This window comes from Acanthochromis polyacanthus, chromosome 17 (assembly GCF_021347895.1).
Source record: "Acanthochromis polyacanthus isolate Apoly-LR-REF ecotype Palm Island chromosome 17, KAUST_Apoly_ChrSc, whole genome shotgun sequence".
Taxonomy (NCBI): domain Eukaryota; kingdom Metazoa; phylum Chordata; class Actinopteri; family Pomacentridae; genus Acanthochromis; species Acanthochromis polyacanthus.
The window spans coordinates 7,976,381-7,997,544 of NC_067129.1; the positions used below are offsets into that span (position 1 = coordinate 7,976,381).

Here is a 21,164-nt window from a genome sequence, read left to right on the forward strand (position 1 = left end):
GGGACAAACAGCGACACTAATTGGTGAATTACTGATATGAAGTTAATTTGAATGAATTATTAGATATTAACAAGACTCATACCCTCCTGCTCACAATAGTCATTCTTATACTGAAATATGACAATGTAGTGGGTTTACATAATTCACCCACTGAACGTTGAGTGTTGTGGTTGTGATTTGCACACGGACTGTTGGGGGCTGTTACGCTTCCTGTTTATGGTTGGGTTCCACGTGTACTGTGAGTGCTTTATTCATTCTTTCAATGTCAGTAAAGTGGTTAGCACCTGTGTTTGATACTCCGCCTTAGACTCCCATTCTTTGGCGCAACAACAGGATATTTATGTATTGCTATATTTCTATATCCTTATTGGTCAATTTTTGCGACTGCACAGTAGCTGCAGTGTGTCGGTATAGATTTCCAGTCTAATAGTGATGAAATAAACATAAGGGTTAGACTATCCTCAGCTCATTAGGGCTCAAGCTGGTCTACACTGTTCCACTCTTAATCAGATCATAATATCAATGTACATTATCTTATTGCCTGGATGGTGATGCTCTGTCTTTACACTCGTGTACTGAGAAATAATGATGACCCCTCTTTTTATTTCCCCACGTTCCTGCAGCTGGATAGATCACTTATTCTGATGCATACACTCAGGTCAATGTCTCACTTCAGTGCTCTTTTAGCAACCACCTGCCTCTTTCTCTTCTACCCCAGCACAGGTTGGTACCCAAAGCAAACCTGTCGAACTGCCAACCTTTTCAGTCTTATGCAATAGAACCAACAGCTCCACCTCAAGGTCTTGTTGTGCCCCAGACTTATCATTAGAAGTTGTCATTAGAAGTGAGGCTGAGTCTGAGCATATGACTGCTCTCTTCTGTCTAATCTTCTCCTGCCTGTACACTTTTTTTGTCCTCCTCAATGTTTATTTTCTTGCAATATCTACTTTAATGATGTCCAATCTTCTGGTTTGGTTTCTATAACACATCTGTCATAAATGCAAGGAATGCCAGTGTGTCTTTTTTATGTCTTCCTGTCTCTTTAGCTGTTGGCAGTGACGAGGATGCATCAGTTAAAATTGGCCTATTTGGTTCCGCTAATGCTGTCACTTTCCTTACAGCGCTTTCTTCAAGTCCTTGAGGTGTAATGCTCACACTCTGTGGAGGAAAACATAGTTTCTACCATAGTAACAGCACTTGATGTTCTCATTCTGACATGCGATGAGTTGTGGTTTCCGCCAATGTCCCCTACGTGCGGTTCCTACACAGTCAGAGAACTCACACTTGTCACACTGGTTTCGGGTAAAAACTGAAACAGCCCAAACTAACTGTCGTTGGCAATGTTTACCATTAGAATCCAAACAATACACCAGTGTCAAACCTGTAAACCTCACCTCCAGGACTAAAGCATATGACTCTTTTAGAAGTTTGAACTTGGCTATGTATGAAACATTCAACAGAGTTATTTATCAGATGATGAACTTACATGGTCTTCAATCTCTAGACAGGAATATTTCCATTCAGTGTATACAGTACAACAATCCAATCTCATAAAATAAAGTCAAAAGATAAAAGATATTATTTGACAAATTTAAGATCATCGCCGAGGAGACAAAACAGCTTTCAACTCCTCTTTGGATATTTCAGAAAAGATCTCATAATGCTTGAGTAATACTTATATAGATTGTCCTTGTATTGATTTAAAAGTAGATTTCTGGTCTTCCTTATAACATGTATGTGACTGTTTTAGATCTGACTAAGGTAGTATGTCATCACTGTCAGGAACAGAAAAAATGGAGTAATAAATTATTCTAACATATTCCAAGTAAGTATTCCACTTAAACATGTAGACCTGATCAAAATACAGCAGCAAGATTTTGTTGATCGTGGCGGCACAGAGACAGTACAACATGTACAAAAATGTCTGCATTATCATAGTGAAAACAGGAAGAACACACAAAAAAAACAAGATCAGCTCATTGTCGTCACAGAGATCAAATGTCAAGTTAAAGTTATTTAAGTCTAGACACCTCTAGCACTTTCAAAACAACAGAAACTGACCAAAAGTGCTTTCCATGGCAAAGGATGAACAATTCAAATATACATGATTACAAGAAATAAAGAACAGAACTTAAAATATAGAGTATATAAAATGTCTGTCATAACTGGAAAACAAAACGCATACCGAAGACATAAAAAGTAAAAAATAGTATAGTATAATTAGTGTAGAATAGTTTAGTATAGCATAGCATAGCATAGCATAGCATAGCATAGGTAAGTATAGTATAGCATAGCATACCATAACATAGCATAGCGTAGTTAAGTATATTTAGTATAGTATATCATAGCATAGCATGGTTAAGTATAGTTAATGTACTTATACTGTAATGTACAGTATTGTACAGTACAGTTAGTATAGCATAGCTTTTTTTGTTTCCTCTTAGTGTAAAGTCTGCATGGCAGCTTAAATTGAATTTTACTAAGACATTACAATATTGTTAATTCTACATCAGAGGTTCAGCAGATTGGCAGTATTTAGGATACTAAAATAAAGGTATATAGGTTTAAATCATCAGCAAAGAGGATTTAACAGTTTGTCTGTGAGTTGTAACACATGCATTGCAAACCACAGCCCATGAAAGGCCCCACTCCTGATATAGGCATGCAACTTGTCAGTCTTTTTTTTTTTTGACAGTTTCCTTTGACACTAAGCAAAAGCCACAAAACTCAATTTGAAGCAGCACACGCACAGAGAGAAATATGTATCAGATGTCACACGATGCCTTATTTCTGTCAAAGGAAAGATAAGTTCCTGTGCAGATTGCAACTTGATTGTCCACACAAATTTCATGTCAAACATATTCTAATAGACACTATGGCGTAACAACAAAATATGATAATGAGATTGTGTAATTCTTCTGCATTGTAGCACATATTTTGCTATATAAAACTGGATATTTCCTACTCCAGTCTAATTCCTGGGCCTCACTAGGACTCATTAAATCAAGTCCCTATCAGTATTAAACTACATGAACTGTTCAGTTGTCCTAGTGCTGTAGTGGACTGAGGAGCACAACATTCCAGAGCAACACACAAAGATCCAAAAACCTTTTCCCAAAGCTGTAAACTTGGTAAGAAACCATTTCAGAAGACAGCTATCCCAAAGTTCACCTCAAAATGTAACGTCTGCTGATTGAATGTTTACCAATAAAGCACCACTAACGGCTCTCTGGAGACAGCAGGATGTCTCTTACCTCCACCACAATCTGATAAGAGGCATGGCGTGTCAACTGGGAGGAAAACACACCTCTGCAGAAAAGGATTGGCATTCTTCATGGTTACCCTGATCACCCTACCTAACACACAGAACTTGGCATGCAGGAATGAATTAAACAGTTTAAATCAGAACATTAATCTGATGATGTGGACTCAGTCTCTGATACCAGGTTGATCTGGAAGAAAATGTGATGTGAAGAAGAGCTCATCAAATTTGAAGTGTTTGTGGAGAAGCACACATGATACGCCACAGCTATAAAGGCAGAGACTTTTTACTCTAAGCATATATACTTCCTATGTCTTATTTTTCTTATTATTGAATGTATGTGCTTGTGTTTTAGGCGTGTTATACATTTACTTTCAAGTAGCCGAAAGTCTACAATCTGTGAGTTTTTTCTTATGTTTAGACCTTTTAATATTATCTCAGGAACCATAGGTGTCATTCCAATCACTTATTCGGTGTTATATGAGATTTGTGATCACCATTAATGTCGAACAGTTAGATTTGTAACCAAGAGTAACTTCTAAAGGTATCTGGTCTCTGACCTCTCCTGGACAGTGAAGCTCAACACCACCCCTTTGGAGGAACTTTCAATTTTCAATTTCAGTTCAGTTTCATTTATTTTATTTATCCACATCTACCAGGAAAACAAGAGGGACCACATCCATGATTGGTTAGATGCTGATTTGAATTTGACTCCAAAACTTTATATATGGAGGAAAGTCACTAGAGTTGTTTGGTGCAGGCGTTTGAGGCTAACCTCTGCAAAATGTTGCTACAGTGCCTTTTTTGAAATGAAAAATGAAAGATGAAGATTCCGATTCATAATTGAAATGGTTAAAACTGCTGAACTGATAAAGCAAATATGAGATAATTGCTATTTTATGTGACGTTTCAAGCGACCACATGAAATTTTGAATGGAAAATGCTCTGGACAATGCTATTCTTGGTATTCTTAAATCTGATTCTAATAATTAAATTTAATATGAGGCAGAACCACTCCATAACAGAGAGATCATGCTGTGATCAGGAGTCACATCAGACAGCTACATATTTGGGTGAAACAGTTCTTATTAAACAACCATAATGCAGTAAGAGTGGGACAAAGAGAAAGATAGAGGAGAAAGAAGACACATTTCTTTACATGACAACTCAAAATAATCCTAGCTTGAAGTGTCTGAAACTATGAAGACATGCTTCAAGTGCAGACTTTCAGCTTTAATTTGAGGGTATTTACATCCAGATCAGGAATTACAAAACATTTCATATGTGTCCGTCACCTTTTATTTATGGACCTGGCTGTGGCTTCGCTGCTTTTACAGTCAAGCTGATCGATGACTGAAGATGAGTTATGCTCATGACTCAAAACCTTGTTGCTGCTTAAATTTGTTTACAAGAAACAGCGTCTTCAAAAATGGGTCGACTTTTTTTATTTCCATTAATATTTACAAATTTAAAGCTGTTTACAAATTTTAAATTGAACTGTGGTTAGTTGAAGCACCATATTTTGTTACAATTAGTATGACGTTCTTTTTCAGGTTACAGCGACAGCCCCCTGGGTTTGACATGTACTTCTGACAGGAAACTTTGACAGTCAAAAGTAGCACTGTGACACACAGATGTAGAAGTAGAACTTCTCCTGACATCCTGTTTCTGTCCCCAACCATGTCGACTTCGCTGCTTCTGTTTCTCTGTCTGGTCGGACATGTGTTTGCCAAAAAGCCTCCAGGTAAGAGCACGGGAAGACAATCTATTCAAATGTTTGACATTATAGGTAATTGTGATAATATAATTGAGGTGTTTGTGCTATGTTTAGCCTATTTAGATTTGTCTAAACATTATATTTACGTACTTAATTTTTTTGTTTTTTTTGACAGATCTAATCCTGTTGCTTCGCACTAAGCTACCACAATTTGAATCCACTATGTATAATATTAGAGAATATTCCATAATTACCGAAGAGCTTTACAATGTTAACAATGTATGAGTGATTTTAACGACATATTTCACACCTTTCTTAAAAAGGAAAGCAGCTTAGAAAAAGTCGGGGGCCTAAGCTGCCTTAAAATATGATCAAATTTAAGATTGTAGGTAATCACTATTGTTAAATGAATTAAATCTAATCATTTTAAGGCAGAGCTCCATTTCCTCCGCTACGTGCGTTTGGTGTAAATTTCCCTCCACGTCATGTGCTGCCATTTCCTTGTATTTATGAGTGTGCGTGAGCGCACATGCTTGAGTGTGTGTCTATGCACTGCTAATAGTTTATTTGTGTAGGTCCATTGTGTATTATTACATTTGGGATTTTACTCCAGTTCCCTTTTGTCAGATTTAACAAATACCTCCTCACAGTCCACTAGCTGTCTGCTCTGTGTCTGTGTGTGCAATGAAAACTGAAATGCAGGAAGTGTTTCCTTTGCATTTTTGTGCTCATACATGTTCAGGACTAAAGGCGAGATGGATGGTAAACCTTACTCATGCCAACTGCTAGCAAGGTCAAAATAAGTCTAGCCAGCTTCCTACAGAGTCCACCTTTAATAGTTTCTGGTTTTATTTTGATCACGAATCTATCCTGTCGGTCTCTCTTGTGTTTCTGGCAGATGTGGATTGTTTGGTGGTGCATCTGCAACATGTTCAGTGTTCCTGGAATCAACAGGGGTCTCCAGAAGTCAATTACACCTTCTCCAGCTGGTTTGTAACAGCTCCGAACAAAACGTCAGCCATAAAAACGATTTTGTGATGTCTTTCTGAATTCATCAAATAGCTTCGAATGAAGTGCTGTAAAGGAGTGAAAGGCAGAAATAAAAGTCCTTCTCATCAAAGGCATGTCCTCGTATGCAGCACTGATTTTGTTTGCAGTCAGCTGTGAGTGTGGTGCTAAATTCTCTTCGAGTGAAATTTATGAGGCGTTTTCATGTTCAGCTAAATTTTGTGTGTTGTTTCATCTCTATTTATATATTACAAATGTTAATTTAACATGCTCATTGCTACTGGAGGCAATATAGGGGCTGGAAACAAAGTAAGCTTCTTCTGTTTAAAAAAAAAGTGACAATCAAGTTATTTTTTTATTGAAAATCGGCAGATAAGTTAGGCAAATCCTAGCACCTTATAGCATTCATCAACAGAGCAATTAGGAATTGCTCTGTTAGGCTGATTCAGCACTTGACTACAAGTAACTAATTTTTCACATGGATCCTATGATTGTGTTAAATCATATAAGTTTTATAATTACTAGACCTAAATGTAACAAATCACAGAAAATATTTCAAAAAGAATAGTACAACTTATTCTAACAGAACATGTTTAGCTGTTCTTGTCCCGAGGAGGATAGAATCTGTATTTAAAAAATCTTGAACAATCAGTCTTCCCCGTGCAGATTTCCTGATTATTATGTGATTTATTATATTTCCAGCTGGCATGGCTGCGTACTTTGCTTTCTGTGAATGACTGAATAGTTCTCTCTGTACAGGTTCCATCATGAAAAGGAAAAGGAGTGCGCCACCTATCTGTCAGAGAATGGTGTGATCACTGGATGCTACCAGCCCTATCAGGAAACCAAAAGATTCAACTCATTTTACACCAAACTAGTCCATGGCAACAAAACTTTTCTCAAGACACATGAACTCAAAAATAAAGGTATGCATATTTACTGTTGTAAAACATAAAACTGAGATATTCTCATCATAATAATAAACTGAATAACAGAGGAGAGATACTCAGTGGGAGATATTCTCACACCTACTGTAACTTACATATGTATTATTTTTTTTTTTAAAAAGCTAAAACAATGTTTGCTGAACCTAAAAAGGCTGTGAAGTAGGAAAGTATGCTGACCACTGAATGTGTCACACTAACCCTCCAGTCAAGTTAAATCCACCAATCAACCTGACTGTGAAGAATGGATCTGACTTCAACCTGTGGTTTTACTGGAACCAGACTAAATCCCAGTGTGTGGAGAGTGAAGTCCGCTACAAGATAAACGACAGGACGGAGCAGGTAAGTAATCTGGAAAAAATAAAAAAGATGTTTCAACTCTTTATTTCTCTTCCTTTTTCTTTCTTTTTTTTTGTCTTTCATTCCCAACTTTCTGTCCTCATATCTCTGTTTTATGTTCCAGCGTTTTCCGGTCAGTAATGGGGTTCAGAGCTACTGCATCAACTTGCCCTCCAGTTCCTCCCGATATGAGCTGCAAGTGCGGAGCAGAGTGGATGACACCTGTGGACAGTCTATCTTCTGGAGCGACTGGAGTGAGCCTGTGGTCTGGGGATCCAACAATGGCACAGGTAAAAGTGTGAAAGAATAAAGTAATCACTGAATTTCAGCCGACAACCACTAGAAAGTGGAAGTGTTAATTTTTCCAAAACATCATACAATTAGGGTATGGACATGTTTAAAGAATGTTGGTGATTGGTTATGCACTGCCACAGTAATTAATAATACTTAAATGTGGCTAGAATTTGGTTAAATGTGCCTCATTACTTATTTTCTGTCTGTGTCAATCTCATCTTAGTTCAGAGGCCACATTTAGCTCAATTTGATCTCAAGTGGGCCGGACAAGTACAATCAGAGCATAATAACCTACAAATTTTTCCTTTGTTTTAGCACAAAAAGTACATTCTGATAATGTTCACATTTAAGGAACTATCTTTTTACAAAACATTATGAACAACCTGATATTTGTTAAGAAAATTAAATTAAATTTTAACATTATGCATCAGTTTATCATTTACACATTACAATTTACAGATCACAGAGGATCTACAAAGGAGCAAAGCGTTTAGTCAGGGGTATCTGGAACTAAACAACACAGTGTTTTACTTTCAAAAAGACAAAAAACACAAAAACAAGACAAAATATTACAAAAATGAGACTAAACAACAGAAGTAAGAAACAAAATGACCAAAAATTAGACAAACGACATGAAACAAAACAAAAAAAGAGAAAAAATTTGACAAAAAAGCTACAAAGTGAGACAAAATGGACAAACGAGACAAAAAATTACACAAATGACACAAACGACACCAACAAATGACAAAAATGAGAAACAAAAATGATACACAAAACAATGAAGAAAGCTAAACATAAAATGACAAAAATAGGACAAAAAAACACAAGTGAGACTAAAAGGAAACACAAAACGACACAAAGGGAGAAACAAAACAACAAAAACATAAGACAAACGATAAAAGTCAGACAAAAAAGACAAAATAAACAAAGCAAAATTTGACCAAAATGAGACACAAAATGACAAAAGAACAACAAGCAGTCTATTCTTTTACTTTATGATAAAAACAACTTGTCATGGTCTAGAAATTATTTCAATTTTTGAGTTTTACACATTTCCAAGTTTACAAAGTCATCCCAGGGGCCGGATTGGACCCTCGGGTGGCCGGTTTTGGCCCACAGGCTGCATGTTTGACACCCCTGCAACAGAACAGTTACAATCTCCATCTATTTTTCCACCTCACAGACACAAATAGACCTTCGTCTATGTCTGTGTGGACACCAGTGTTGTATGCGGTGGGCGCCCTCACTCTCATCCTACTGGTCATCATATTACTGCACCATGAAAGGTGGGTTGGCCCGTTTGTCTGTCATAGTGTCCATATAAACGTTACCATTCTTCACCTGTGTTCTTTGTGCCATGCCTTTTCAGCTTATGCTTCATTTTGTTCTTTGTAACTTCAGTTTAAACACTGGATTCTGCGTCAGTCTGTGTTTTTGCTTGCCTGTGCAGATTTCTGTATCTTGCAACATCTTAAGTCATTAAAACTTGCTGTTTGCTTTTGCGACCTGCTTCCTGAGTCCTGCATTTGGGTCCACTTCTCTAAACTGCAACATTATCCTGCATAAATGCTGTTAGTTGCAGTTAGTGTGGCCTGAACATGAGCAATGTTGACTTATTTCCTGCTTTTGTCTTATTTGTTTTGCGTTATTTACCAGTTCGCTCCTGGCATCAATTGCCAGGACCTTTCTATAAGATGTAGTTTTTACACTCTATGTAAATGTAAGTGATTGTGGAAGAAAATTAACTTTTTTTAATGCATTTTCATTCATTTGACATGTAAAAAACAGCCCAAGCAATTTACTTCATTACAGTGCTAAGGAGCTACAGTGAATTAAAGTGAATGCGGATTAGTTGTTGTTGATATGATCATCTGAGAGTGAAAATGTCCCTACCTCCCATACAGGTTCAGAATCATCATCATCCCTGTGATTCCCAAGCCATCGCTGATCCCTAAAGACATCGAGGTTAGTAGCAACTAGGGCTCCCTGTCTTCCTCCTGAAATTCCACAGGCACACAAAAGAATTGTATTTATTTGGCAGAGAGTTAAATGGTAGTCAAAAAACTGCAGTTATTCAAAGAATTAAATGACAAAAGGGAGAGTCTACTGCGATACTAGCAGCTCTGTGAGTCGCTAGGATTAAAATTGCAGATCTAAATGCTGAAGTAGCACATTCAGAACCACCTGCAAACCTCAGGGTGGCACTAGAGAAGAAGTCAACATCACCAAGTCATTAGTTTACATCCTCTGGGACCCATGAATCTGTCTGTACTGAAGTCTGTATAAAATGTCAGCAGTGGTAGTACTGAGTGCTATAGAGTGTTATGATTCAAGTAAAATACTTTGGTCTGCAAATAATATTTGCTACTGACAGTGTGGAGATCTGCAACTAAAATACATTTGGCAATGAGAGTTATGTCCAGTTTGATGCATGCAGCAAACAATTAGCAATGTACAATTAAGTGAGGTGACAGGAAGACAAACCATTCTCTTTTGTTTTCTTTCTCACAGGGTTGGATTCATTCGTCCAAAGGCCTGAAAGAGAGTTTTAAAGCGAACTACAATGAGCGTGCCTGCCCTGTCCGTGAGTACTGCACCGTCTCCCAGTCGGACAGCGAGAGCTCCGGCAGCTCCACTTCTTCTGTCAACACCGACCAAACCGATTCGTCTTCTCCATCTCTGTGAATGAACCAGAAGAGCCATCTACTGCCTTTTTATGTTCCACCTTTGCAATCTAACCTGAGGAGGAGCAACAAGGTTCTGTTTAGGCGTTTAGGAGGCGACTGAATAAAGGCTGAGCTATATATGCAATTTATACATTTCCACAGTGAAACATGGTGGAGATTCCATTATGGTATAGAGTTCCATTCATGTAAATGACATGGGCAGATTAGTTAAAGTCAATGGTATCATGAACAAGAAGGTCTACCACAACATCTTGGTGCATCATGGAATCCCCTCTGGACTGAACCTGATTGGTTGTGGGTTCAAATACCAAGAAGACAATGACCCCAAACATACTTCAAAGCTGTGCAGAGACTGCTGGACCAAGAAAAACAAATCTGGTGTTCTGGAACTGATGGACTGGCCAAGTCAAAGTCCAGATCTGAATCCTATTGAACAGATCTGGGATTTATTGAATTCAAAAATAGACTGTACAAAAGTTTCATCCAAAGCAAGTCTTTGGGAACAAGTAGAAATTGTTTGGAACTCAATAACAAAAGAGACTGTCGAAAAGTACATAAAAACAGTGTCAGCAAGAATGTAAGGTGTCATCAGGGCCAAAGGAGGTCATCTGAAATATTAAGATTTTTGGTTACCTAATGAATAGAAATTATTTAGACATAGGTTTTTTCACGTTAATGACAGATGGCCTAATAAGCTTAAGCACTATATATAAACATACATACATACATATACATTTGTATGTGTGTGTGTGTGTGTGTGTGTGTGCGTGTGCGTGTGCGTATTTGCGCCTTGAAATGCTTTTGACAGTGTTCACGAAGTTGCTCTCATACAGGTATATGATTATTTTATGTGTTTCTTAACAGCTGCTTTGAGACACCAACATGTACTCAGAATATTCACTTTATCAACGGTCAGTTGATTTCATTTCACTAGTTCAACAGAACCAGTCAACAGTGAAGTGTCATGGAGACAAATATGAGAATAGATTATACATTAAAATAACATTAGGGTTCAGACTTAAGTGTGTATGAGGACAATAGCATCTTATAAACTGAATTTGATTTGAAACTCCTGTTCGAAATAAGGAATGTAACTTGTTCTTAGACCAAAGTCACATAAAAAAATTCTGTATCAGCAAACCAGAAAAAGGACTTAATTCTCCAGAACAGTGTGATGCAATCGTTGAAAAGAAAGAAAAAACTGACTTCCTATGTTTTTGTTCCAGTTGGATGTTTTTTTCTGTGTCAGCAACCATGACATGTTACTCATCTCCTTAAAATGAACTTGGTGATAAGCTGATGATTTGTTTTGAAATACTGTATATTTTAAACTTATTTAACCTTTTACAAAACATGTAATAAAATACATCCAAATGCATAAATGATTCCGCTTGATATGTGAAATATGATCTCGACGATCTTGCTTCATGGATACAATTGAGTAGTTAGTGTGAAAGTCAATTCTGGATAGATAGATAGATAGATAGATAGATAGATAGATAGATAGATAGATAGATAGATAGATAGATAGATAGATAGATAGATAGATGTGCTGTTGGATAAAGCAGAGCTGAATGTCCTGGAAGTAAGCTATGGATTTGAAATGAAACCATCAAGATGTGCTTGAAGTGCAGACTTCCAGCTTTAATTTGAGGTTATTTACATCCAAATCAAGTGAACGGTGCAGGAATTACAAAACATTTCATATGTGTCCGTCACCTTTTTTTTTATGGACCTGGCTGTAGCTTCACTGGTTTAACAGTCAAACTTAGAGATGACTGAAGATGAGTTAAGCTCATGGCTCGAAACCTTATTGCTGCTTAAATTAAATTTTTCAGGTTAGAGTGCCAGCCCCTCAAAATGTCTGCACACACCCCTGGGTTTGACATTTTCAGGAACAAGCCATAAATAGTCGATAGCAGCCAATGACACACAGATGTAGAAGTTCTCCTAACATTCTGTTTCTGTCCCCAACCATGTCGACTTCACTGCTTCTGTTTCTCTGCCTGGTCGGACATGCGTTTGCCGAAAAGCCTCCAGGTAAGAGCACGGGAAGATTATCTATCCACGTTTTTTAAATTATAAGTAACTTTGATGATAAAATTAAACTCTTTGTGCTATTTTTAGGATATTTAGATTTGTCAAAACATTAAGCTTACTTATGTTTTGTTTGTTTTTTTGACAGATCTAATCCTGTTGTTTCACACTAACCTACCACAATTTGAATCCACTATGTATAATATTAGAGAATATTCCATAATTACCGAAGAACTTTGCAATGTTAACAGTGCATGAGTGATTTTAGCTACATATTTCACACCATTCTTAAAAAGGAAAGCATCTTAGAAATAGGTATGTGTGTGTGTGTGTGTGTGTGTGTGTGTGTGTGTGTGTGTGTGTGTGTGTGTGTGTGTGTGTGTGTGTGTGTGTGTGTGTGTGTGTGTGTGTGTGTGTGTGTGTGTCATTGCACTGCTATCAGTTTATTGCTACTTGTGTAGGTCCATTGTGTATTATTACATTTGGGATTTTACTCCAGTTCCCTTTTGTCAGATTTAACAAATACCTCCTCACAGTCCACTAGCTGTCTGCTCTGTGTCTGTGTGTGCAATGAAAACTGAAATGCAGGAAGTGTTTCCTTTGCATTTTTGTGCTCATACATGTTCAGGAATAAAGGTGAGGAGCGAGATGGGTGGTAAACCTGACTCATGCTAACTGCTAGCAAGGTCAAAATAAGTCTAGCCAGCTTCCTACAGAGTCCACCTTTATTAGTTTCTGGTTTTATTTTTATCATGAATCTATCCTGTCGGTCTCTCTTGTGTTTCTGGCAGATGTGGATTGTTTGGTGGTGCATCTGCAACATGTTCACTGTTCCTGGAATCAAAAGCGGGCTCCAGAAGTCAATTACACCTTCTCCAGCTGGTTTGTAACAGCTCCAAACAAAACTTAATTTATAAACCCATAGCTTAGAATGAAATATGGTAAATGAGTGAAAGGTCGAAGTAAAAGTCCTCATCAAAGGCCTGTTCCTGTATGCAGCACTGATTTTGTTCGCAAGTCAGCAGTGAGTGTGGTGCTAAATTCTCCACAAGTGAAATTTATGAGGTGTTTTCATGTTCAGCTAAATTTTATGTGTTGTTTCATCTCTATTTATATATTACAAATGTGTCATGCATGTTAATTTAATATGTTAATTGTTTATATATCATTCTGAAAAACTTGAACAATCAGTCTTCCCCGTGCAGATTTCCTGATTATTATGTGATTTATTATATTTCCAGCTGGCATGGCTGCGTACTTTGCTTTCTGTGAATGACTGAATAGTTCTCTCTGTACAGGTTCCATCATGAAAAGGAAAAGGAGTGCGCCACCTATCTGTCAGAGAATGGTGTGATCACTGGATGCTACCAGCCCTATCAGGAAACCAAAAGATTCAACTCATTTTACACAACACTAGTCCATGGCAACAAAACTTTTCTCAAGACACATGAACTCAAAAATAAAGGTATGCATATTTACTGATGTAAAACATAAAACTGAGATATTCTCATCATAATAATAAACTGAATAACAGAGGAGAGATACTCAGTGGGAGATATTCTCACACCTACTGTAACTTACATATGTATTTTTTTTAAACTAAAGCAATGTTTGCTGAACCTAAAAAGGCTGCAAATTATGCTGACCACTGAATGTGTCACACTAACCCTCCAGTCAAGTTAAATCCACCAAGCAACGTGACTGTGAAGAATGGATCTGACTCCAACCTGTGGTTTTACTGGAACCAGACTAAATCCCAGTGTGTGGAGAGTGAAGTCCGCTACAAGATAAACGACAGGACGGAGCAGGTAGGTAATCTGGAAAAAATAAAAAAAGATGTTTCAACTCTTTATTTCTCTTCCTTTTCTTTCTTTTTTTGTCTTTCATTCCCAACTTTCTTTCCTCTTATCTCTGTTTTATGTTCCAGCGTTTTCCGGTCAGTAATGGGGTTCAGAGCTACGGCATCAACTTGCCCTCCAGTTCCTCCCGATATGAGCTGCAAGTGCGGAGCAGAGTGGATGACACCTGTGGACAGTCTATCTTCTGGAGCGACTGGAGTGAGCCTGTGGTCTGGGGATCCAACAGCCACACAGGTAAAAGTGTCTCCTGTGTAGAAATTCAATATCTATTGAAAGAATAAAGTAATCAATGACTTTCAACAGACAACCACTAGAAAGTGGAAGTGTCAGTTTTTCCAAAACATCATACAATTAGGGTATGGACATGTTTAAAGAATGTAGATGTTATTAATAGTACTTAAATGTGGCTACAATTTGGTTAAATGTGCCTCATCACTTATTTTCTGCATATTTGAGAATGCTGTTAATCACTTTTTCACTAATTCTCTCTAACTATGCTGTGACTCCACAGTCACAGCTTAGTTAGAAATATGTGGTGGGCACCCTCACTCTCATCCTATTAGTCATAATATTACTGCACCATGAAAGGTGGATTGGCTCGTTTGTCTGTCATAGTTTTGGGCTTTAGTTGCAATTGTTTCCTCCTGTGTCCATATAAACTTCCCATTCAGATGTCAGTTCTTAACTTCGTATAAGCTTTGTGCCGTGCCCTCCAGGTTTTTTTCAGCTTGTGCTTCATTTTGTTCTTTGTACCTTTGGTTTGAACACTGGATTCTGCTTCAGTTTCTGTTTTTTCTAGGGCTTCAGCCTGCCAGGAAGCTGGGTTCTATCGATGTTCACTTTGCCGCTGGTTACCTCCTTCCTTAGCTGGTCTACTTGTTCTTTGTCTTTGAGGGAGGCATCATACCATTGGCCTACTAGGCTTTTCACAGGTTTTGACATTTTGATCTTTGTACCTTTAGTCTGAACACTGGATCCTGTTTCAGTCTGTGTTTTTGCTTGCCTGTGCAGATTTCTGTATCTTGCAACATCTCATTAGTCATTAAAATTTGCTGATTGCTTTTGCAACCTGCTTCCTGAGTCCTGCATTCGGGTCCACTTCTCTAAACTGCAACATCATCCTGCATAAATGCTGTTAGTTGCAGTTAGTGTGGCCTGAACATGAGCAATGTTGACTTATTTCCTGCTTTTGTCTTATTTGTTTTGGTTGTTTACCAATTCACCCTGGTATCCATGGCCAGGAGCTTTCTATAAGATGTAACTTTTTACACTAGATGTAACTGTAAGTGATGATAGAAGAAAATTAACTTATTTTAGTGCATTTTTAGCCTTTTGACATGTAAAATCCAACACAAGCTCGAATATGGAGCCCACAAATAATGAAATAATTATTTCCTCATTCCTTTTTTTACTCAGTTACAGTGCTAAGGAGCTAGAGTAAATTAAAATGAATGCAGATTAGTTGTTGTTGATATGATTATCTGAGAGTGAAAATGTCATTACCTCCCATACAGGTTCAGAATCATCATCATCCCTGTGATTCCCAAGCCATTTCCTTCTCCATCGCATCGAATGAACCAGAAGAGCCATCCTTTTTTATCTTTCACTTTTACAGCCTAACCTAAGCAGCAGCAGCAAGGTTTTATTTAGGAGTTTACTAGGTGTCTAAATAAAGGCCGAGCTTGTCAAAAGTCTGACACATCTGCTGCTTGAAATGCAAGGATCAGAAAATTGATAAATTGTATCATGTATAAAAATCGATCTATAGTCTAGTGCTTAAATTTATTATTCTTGCTGTCACTACCCTAAATTAACAGTACTGCTGATTACTAAAGTATTTTTATGTTTCTGTAATGGTTTACTTAACATCTGTAAACAAAACAAAAACGTATCAACAAAGTTTTCTGTTAGAGTTTGTGTTCTTCTAAGTTTAACTCCAAGATTTTAAATACTTTCATTTACTGCAAATGATTATCTGCTCCAAATGTCTCACTAATAATCACTATCAGCCTTAAAAACCCACAAAACCTCCCTCTATATTCGACCACACTTAGTGCAGTCTGGTTCCCCCTTCGATAAACGTAGTGTCCACAGATACGGACCCGTACCCGTAGCCTGTGGCATACGGATACGCCAATTACAGGTGAAATTGTCTCAAGACGCTTTATTTTTATATTCTTTTGTCATATTTAAAATATGACAAAAACTTAAACCTCTTAACTAATCCAATTTAGTATTTGGTTTATTAGAGACTAATCGACAATTAAAATAACTTGAGTGGAATAGAAGGAACAGTTTTAAATACTGCAGTCCCACGACGACAAGAATAAAGTTTCTCAACAAAAACTAAATCTGCTGGTAGATTCCATTAAAGTTCTAATAAATGATAATAAAATGTGATACTAAAGGTTTGTGGTGCTAAAAATCTCAAAGATATCAAGTTGAACATCTGGATGGAGGTTGATAAAAGCTGACCTTCCTTCGTTTCTGTGGAGCCGACGACATGGATTATAGGGATGGTGAGGAAAAACCTATTCTTCTAGTCGTCTTCCTTCTAGTCACTGTTAAAAGTCACTCCATCCTTGCCGACTTCAACACCTCGTGATGACAAGTTCTTCTGCCTCCAACCTGGTGGAAACTCCAGAAACTCGGGAAACCCGTCGAGACTCGAATTTTCGAAAAACTCGTCGGACGGGGGAAGGTGTGGTGGGTGGTGGGGGTGTAGAGGGGGCAGTGGGGGGAGGTGGAGTAGAGGGGGGAAGCCACCACCCACCTCCCCGCCTACTCTCCGCCCTGACTCCACCTAGACTCCGCCTTGGCTCCACCCCTGTGGTCACTTGGAAACTGCGATGACAAAGGGACGACGAAATTATGTTTTTTTAACTGATCTGTAGCTCAGTGAGTAAAGGGCTTGCCTATGGAGCTGCAGGTTGCTGATTCAAGACCAGACTCGTCTTAAATTTTTTTGAAAAATTTAGACAAAAGACAAAGAAAGAAAACTATCAGTAGTGGGTCTTGAACCTACTACCTTCTACTCAACAGTGTCTCTTCTTACATCCTGAGCTACTCACTCAGATGCTAATGCTACTATTTTTTGCACATTTATCATCTTTTTTTTGTTGTTTTTTTTAACTTGAGTCTCAACTCGACCGTTTTTCTCAGGAGGTTGGACTTCAGCCTTTGTGTTGGAGGGTTGAACCCACAGTTCCACGACTTTGCAAAGCCTCAAGACCTCCCAAGTCCTCAGGACCTGAGCTTTCACACAGTCTGAGGGCTGAAAATTTCTAAGTCCCACACTAGATTCTGTTAGCTTTAACTTTTAGACAGTCCAAGGACTGATATCTTCTAAGTTCCTGATTAGATCGCTGTTAGTTTGAACCTTTAGACCAGGGATGGGCAACTTAAATGATGGAGAGGGCCACATTTTTTTGTCAACACTACCAGAGGGCCGCATAAGACAGCACACTTAAACAGATATGATAAATCTGCCATTTTACACGTTTGTATAATATATGTTTATTGGCCCAACATACAGTACAATAACTTCACATTTTCATGCTCAAATGCATGTATAAAAGTTGGAATCTTCTTTGAAAATGAGAATACAAAAGGTTTGAAGCCAACAAAAAATAAAAAACATTTTTTTCCCAAGTGCAAAGGGCTCTTATGAATAAAACATACAAATCAACCCATCTCAAAGATGGCAGGGAGCTACAGAAAAACATAACATTAATTCCAATTACAGAACTTATTTTGTGCATTTTTAAACTACACTTTTTTTACATTTTAACATTCTCCATGAATACATGAAAAATACAAATCAACCCATCTCAAAGATGGCAGGGAGCTATAGAAAAACATTAATTGCAATTACAGAACTTATTTTGTGCATTTTTAAACAACACTTATTTGTTTTTACATTTTAACATTGTCCATGAATACCCTCACCATGACCACCAACACCACCATTGTCATCATCATCATCATCGTCATCATCAGCATCATCAGTAGGCCAGTCCTCTTTTAATGAGAAACTTGTGGCTGTGCCTGCTGTTGCACAATGGCGTGGACGTCAATGTCAATATTTGTGCATCCAATCTGCATGAGGTGAAAAAGTGTGTCATCTGTGAGCCTGTTTCTCTCTTTTGACTTGATGTGCTTCATTGTGGAAAAACTGCTTTCACCAATATATACATATAAATCATAGATGGAGTATCAACATCATTCACATATATGTATATATATTAGATAAAAGTTATATATCAGAGAAAATCATACTACATATATAAATCATGTATGGAGTATCAATATAATCAATATATCAGAAAACATAATATATATAAATCATATGTGGAGTATTAATATAATCAATATATCAGAGAAAATTATTATATAAATCATATATAAACTATCAATATAATTCATACATATATATTTAAAAAGATATATCAGAAAATGATAATATACATATATATATATATATGTATATATATAGTTTTATATAGAAATATGTGTTCATTAGTCAGTATTTTGTTTATATATGTATATATAGCGTAATCATAGATTGTCTCTTCAAATTATTAAAATAATTGACTTTACTGCCATTATCTGCTTCTCTAACATATATTAGTGTGTGTGTTTACAGCAAAATACCTGTCTACAGTCGAGCTTAATATCAGATTATTCTATTACTGTTAATCCCGCTATGAATATTAAAATACGCCGAACCATTTGTCCTGTATCACAGCTACATGTATGACGTTTGCAGCAAAAAAATACAAATAAAAAACATGTGAAAATCAGTTTAATATTCAGAGTTAAAGATGGATTAAATGCGCTGTCAAACAGCGCTGAGTGGAGCGGGTGACCGGACCAAGATGGCGGCCGTATTTCTCGCTGCGCAGCAGCCCAAGCGGCGTCTACTCTTTATTATGTCTATGGTTATCAGGGCCAAAGGAGGTGATACATAATATTAAGATTTTTTGTTTCCTAACACATAATAATATGACTTTCACTTTGAAAATTTGGATTTAATGACAGGTGATCTAATGAACTTAAGCTATATATATATATATATATATATATATATATATATAGACACATTTCACTAGTTCAACAGAACCAGTGAACAGTGAAGTGTCATGGAGACACACACACACACACACACACACACACACACACACAGTTTTCGTTTTTCTATACCGGTGGGGACTTACCATTGACTCCCATTCATATCTAACTCCTAACCCTTACCCTAACCCTAACCTTAACCATCACCAAATCAATGCCTAACCCTAAACAAACGTTTTTGCACTTTTACATTTTTTATTAACAACAACATGGCCAAGAAAACGGTGTTGCCACCCGTGGGGACCTCATTTTAGGTCCCCACCGTAAGACAAGTCCCCACCTTTATAGCAAATAGTCAGGTCAAAGTCCCCACCGGTATAGCAGAAACAAGTACACACAGACACAGACACACACACACACACACACACACACACACACACACACACACACACACACACACACATATATATATATATAATACATTAAGATAACATTAGGGTTCAGACTTAGGTGTGCATGAGGACAATTGCATCTTGAAAACAGACTTTGAAACTCGTGTTAGAAATAAGAAATGTAATTTGTTCTTGAAGAAAAGTCACACAAAAAAAGAAAATCTGTATCAGCAAACCAGAAAAAGGACTTAATTCTCCAGAACAGTGTGAAGCAATAGTTAAAAAGAAAAAAAACTGACTTCCTATATTTTCATCCCACTTGGATGTTTTTTTGTGTATCAGCAACTATGACATGTTACTCATCTCCTTACACTGAGCTTGGTGATAAGCTGATGATTTGTATTGAAATACAGACCATTTTAATCTATTTAACCTTTTGCAAAACATGTAATAAAATACATCCAAATGCATAAATGAGAAAATGTTCATCTGTCCACTTTATATGTGAAATATGATCTCGACTCTGTTGCTTCATGCAAGCAATTGAGTAGTTAGTGTGAAAGTCAATTCTAATATATTTGGAGAACACGACTCCCTTGTAAGTGTTTTTGTGGGGTATATTTGTTTTAGAACATTTAAAATAAGTTAATAAGTTATCATTAACTTTAAACTGAGCATTGGTATAATGTAGAGTTGGATGAAGGCAGAAAAACAAAAACAAACAAATAGATTATCAAAGTGATAATATGATTATTGGTCTTCATACTATTTAAATCCCTGTAAACTCATTCAGTTAGTCATGTTAATTGCAGTACTTTCTAAGATGACTCTCTTTGTAAAGGATTTGCAACATTTAAACTATCAACTTTATTAAAAGAAACAATCATGGTTGATTTAAATAATAATTTAAAAAAACACTTCAATAGCACACAAACAAACAAACAAAAAATGCTTCATTTGTACCACTGGGGTTGCCAGATCTATAAAATCCTTTTGGCTTATAGTGTTCATTCCCTCTAACATCACATTTTGCCATTCATTTAACAAGAAAAAGACCAAGTTCTGTTTTTAACAGTCCAACAGTTCATCATCATTTATAACCGCAAACTTGATGGAATACCAGAAAGCAGGAAACCGATTGGCATCTTGTTAATGAATTATTAAATAACTGCATTGTTACCAAATAGAGGATAAATGCCAGCCAAAGTTAATGGCAACATTAAGGGCTTCCAACTGACCCAAGAGGACTCCTGAATAATTCGTTATACATTATTAAGTTACTGCTTTCCCTATTAGAAAGTGGCAACACAACATGATAATATTCTGTTGAAAGAGTATCATGTAATGCTCTTAAAAATAATGTCATATTGGCTTCATCCCAGCTTCATAATTGTTATATTGTTGTGTATCTTAATTAAGACTGTAACTAATGATTACTTTAATCCTTAATATTGTTTGATCTGTAAGATGTTGGCGGTGAAAAATGTTTCTCCCTGAGTCCAAGATGATGGTGTCGAATTTCATGTTTTGTCCACAATTCAGAGATGTTCAGATT

General features: G+C 37.0%; 2 protein-coding genes across 4 annotated transcripts; both read left to right on the forward strand.

The window, feature by feature from the left end:
• The first annotated feature begins 4,862 nt into the window (after window positions 1-4,862).
• On the forward strand, window positions 4,863-11,633 carry LOC110970722 (cytokine receptor common subunit gamma-like). The gene is made up of 8 exons (XM_051937761.1): window positions 4,863-5,006; window positions 5,878-5,968; window positions 6,747-6,913; window positions 7,140-7,273; window positions 7,395-7,560; window positions 8,748-8,850; window positions 9,469-9,529; window positions 10,076-11,633. Exons 1-8 carry the CDS (start codon window positions 4,943-4,945, stop codon window positions 10,247-10,249), a joined length of 960 nt encoding a protein of 319 aa, XP_051793721.1. The 5' UTR covers window positions 4,863-4,942; the 3' UTR covers window positions 10,250-11,633.
• Window positions 11,634-12,161: 528 nt separating this feature from the next.
• On the forward strand, window positions 12,162-16,046 carry LOC110970723 (cytokine receptor common subunit gamma-like). Of its 3 annotated transcripts, none has more exons than XM_051937762.1 (7): window positions 12,162-12,291; window positions 13,080-13,170; window positions 13,587-13,753; window positions 13,963-14,096; window positions 14,216-14,381; window positions 14,931-15,079; window positions 15,662-16,046. In XM_051937762.1, exons 1-6 carry the CDS (start codon window positions 12,177-12,179, stop codon window positions 15,038-15,040), a joined length of 783 nt encoding a protein of 260 aa, XP_051793722.1. In that variant the 5' UTR covers window positions 12,162-12,176; the 3' UTR covers window positions 15,041-15,079; window positions 15,662-16,046. The 3 variants fall into 3 exon arrangements, with proteins under 3 accessions (XP_051793722.1, XP_051793723.1, XP_051793724.1); XM_051937763.1 differs by having other exon boundaries at window positions 14,947-15,079; XM_051937764.1 differs by lacking the exon at window positions 14,931-15,079.
• The last annotated feature ends 5,118 nt before the right edge of the window (window positions 16,047-21,164 follow it).

Bases quoted from the DNA above. Each gene is read 5' to 3' on its own strand.
- LOC110970722 (XM_051937761.1), top strand. From the start codon at position 4,943: ATGTCGACTTCGCTGCTTCTGTTTCTCTGTCTGGTCGGACATGTGTTT. The intron at 5,007-5,877 runs GTAAGAGCACGG...TGTTTCTGGCAG, and splicing joins GTTTGCCAAAAAGCCTCCAG to ATGTGGATTGTTTGGTGGTG. The intron at 8,851-9,468 runs GTGGGTTGGCCC...CCTCCCATACAG, and splicing joins ATATTACTGCACCATGAAAG to GTTCAGAATCATCATCATCC.
- LOC110970723 (XM_051937762.1), top strand. From the start codon at position 12,177: ATGACACACAGATGTAGAAGTTCTCCTAACATTCTGTTTCTGTCCCCA. The intron at 13,171-13,586 runs GTTTGTAACAGC...CTCTCTGTACAG, and splicing joins AATTACACCTTCTCCAGCTG to GTTCCATCATGAAAAGGAAA. The intron at 14,097-14,215 runs GTAGGTAATCTG...TTTATGTTCCAG, and splicing joins TAAACGACAGGACGGAGCAG to CGTTTTCCGGTCAGTAATGG.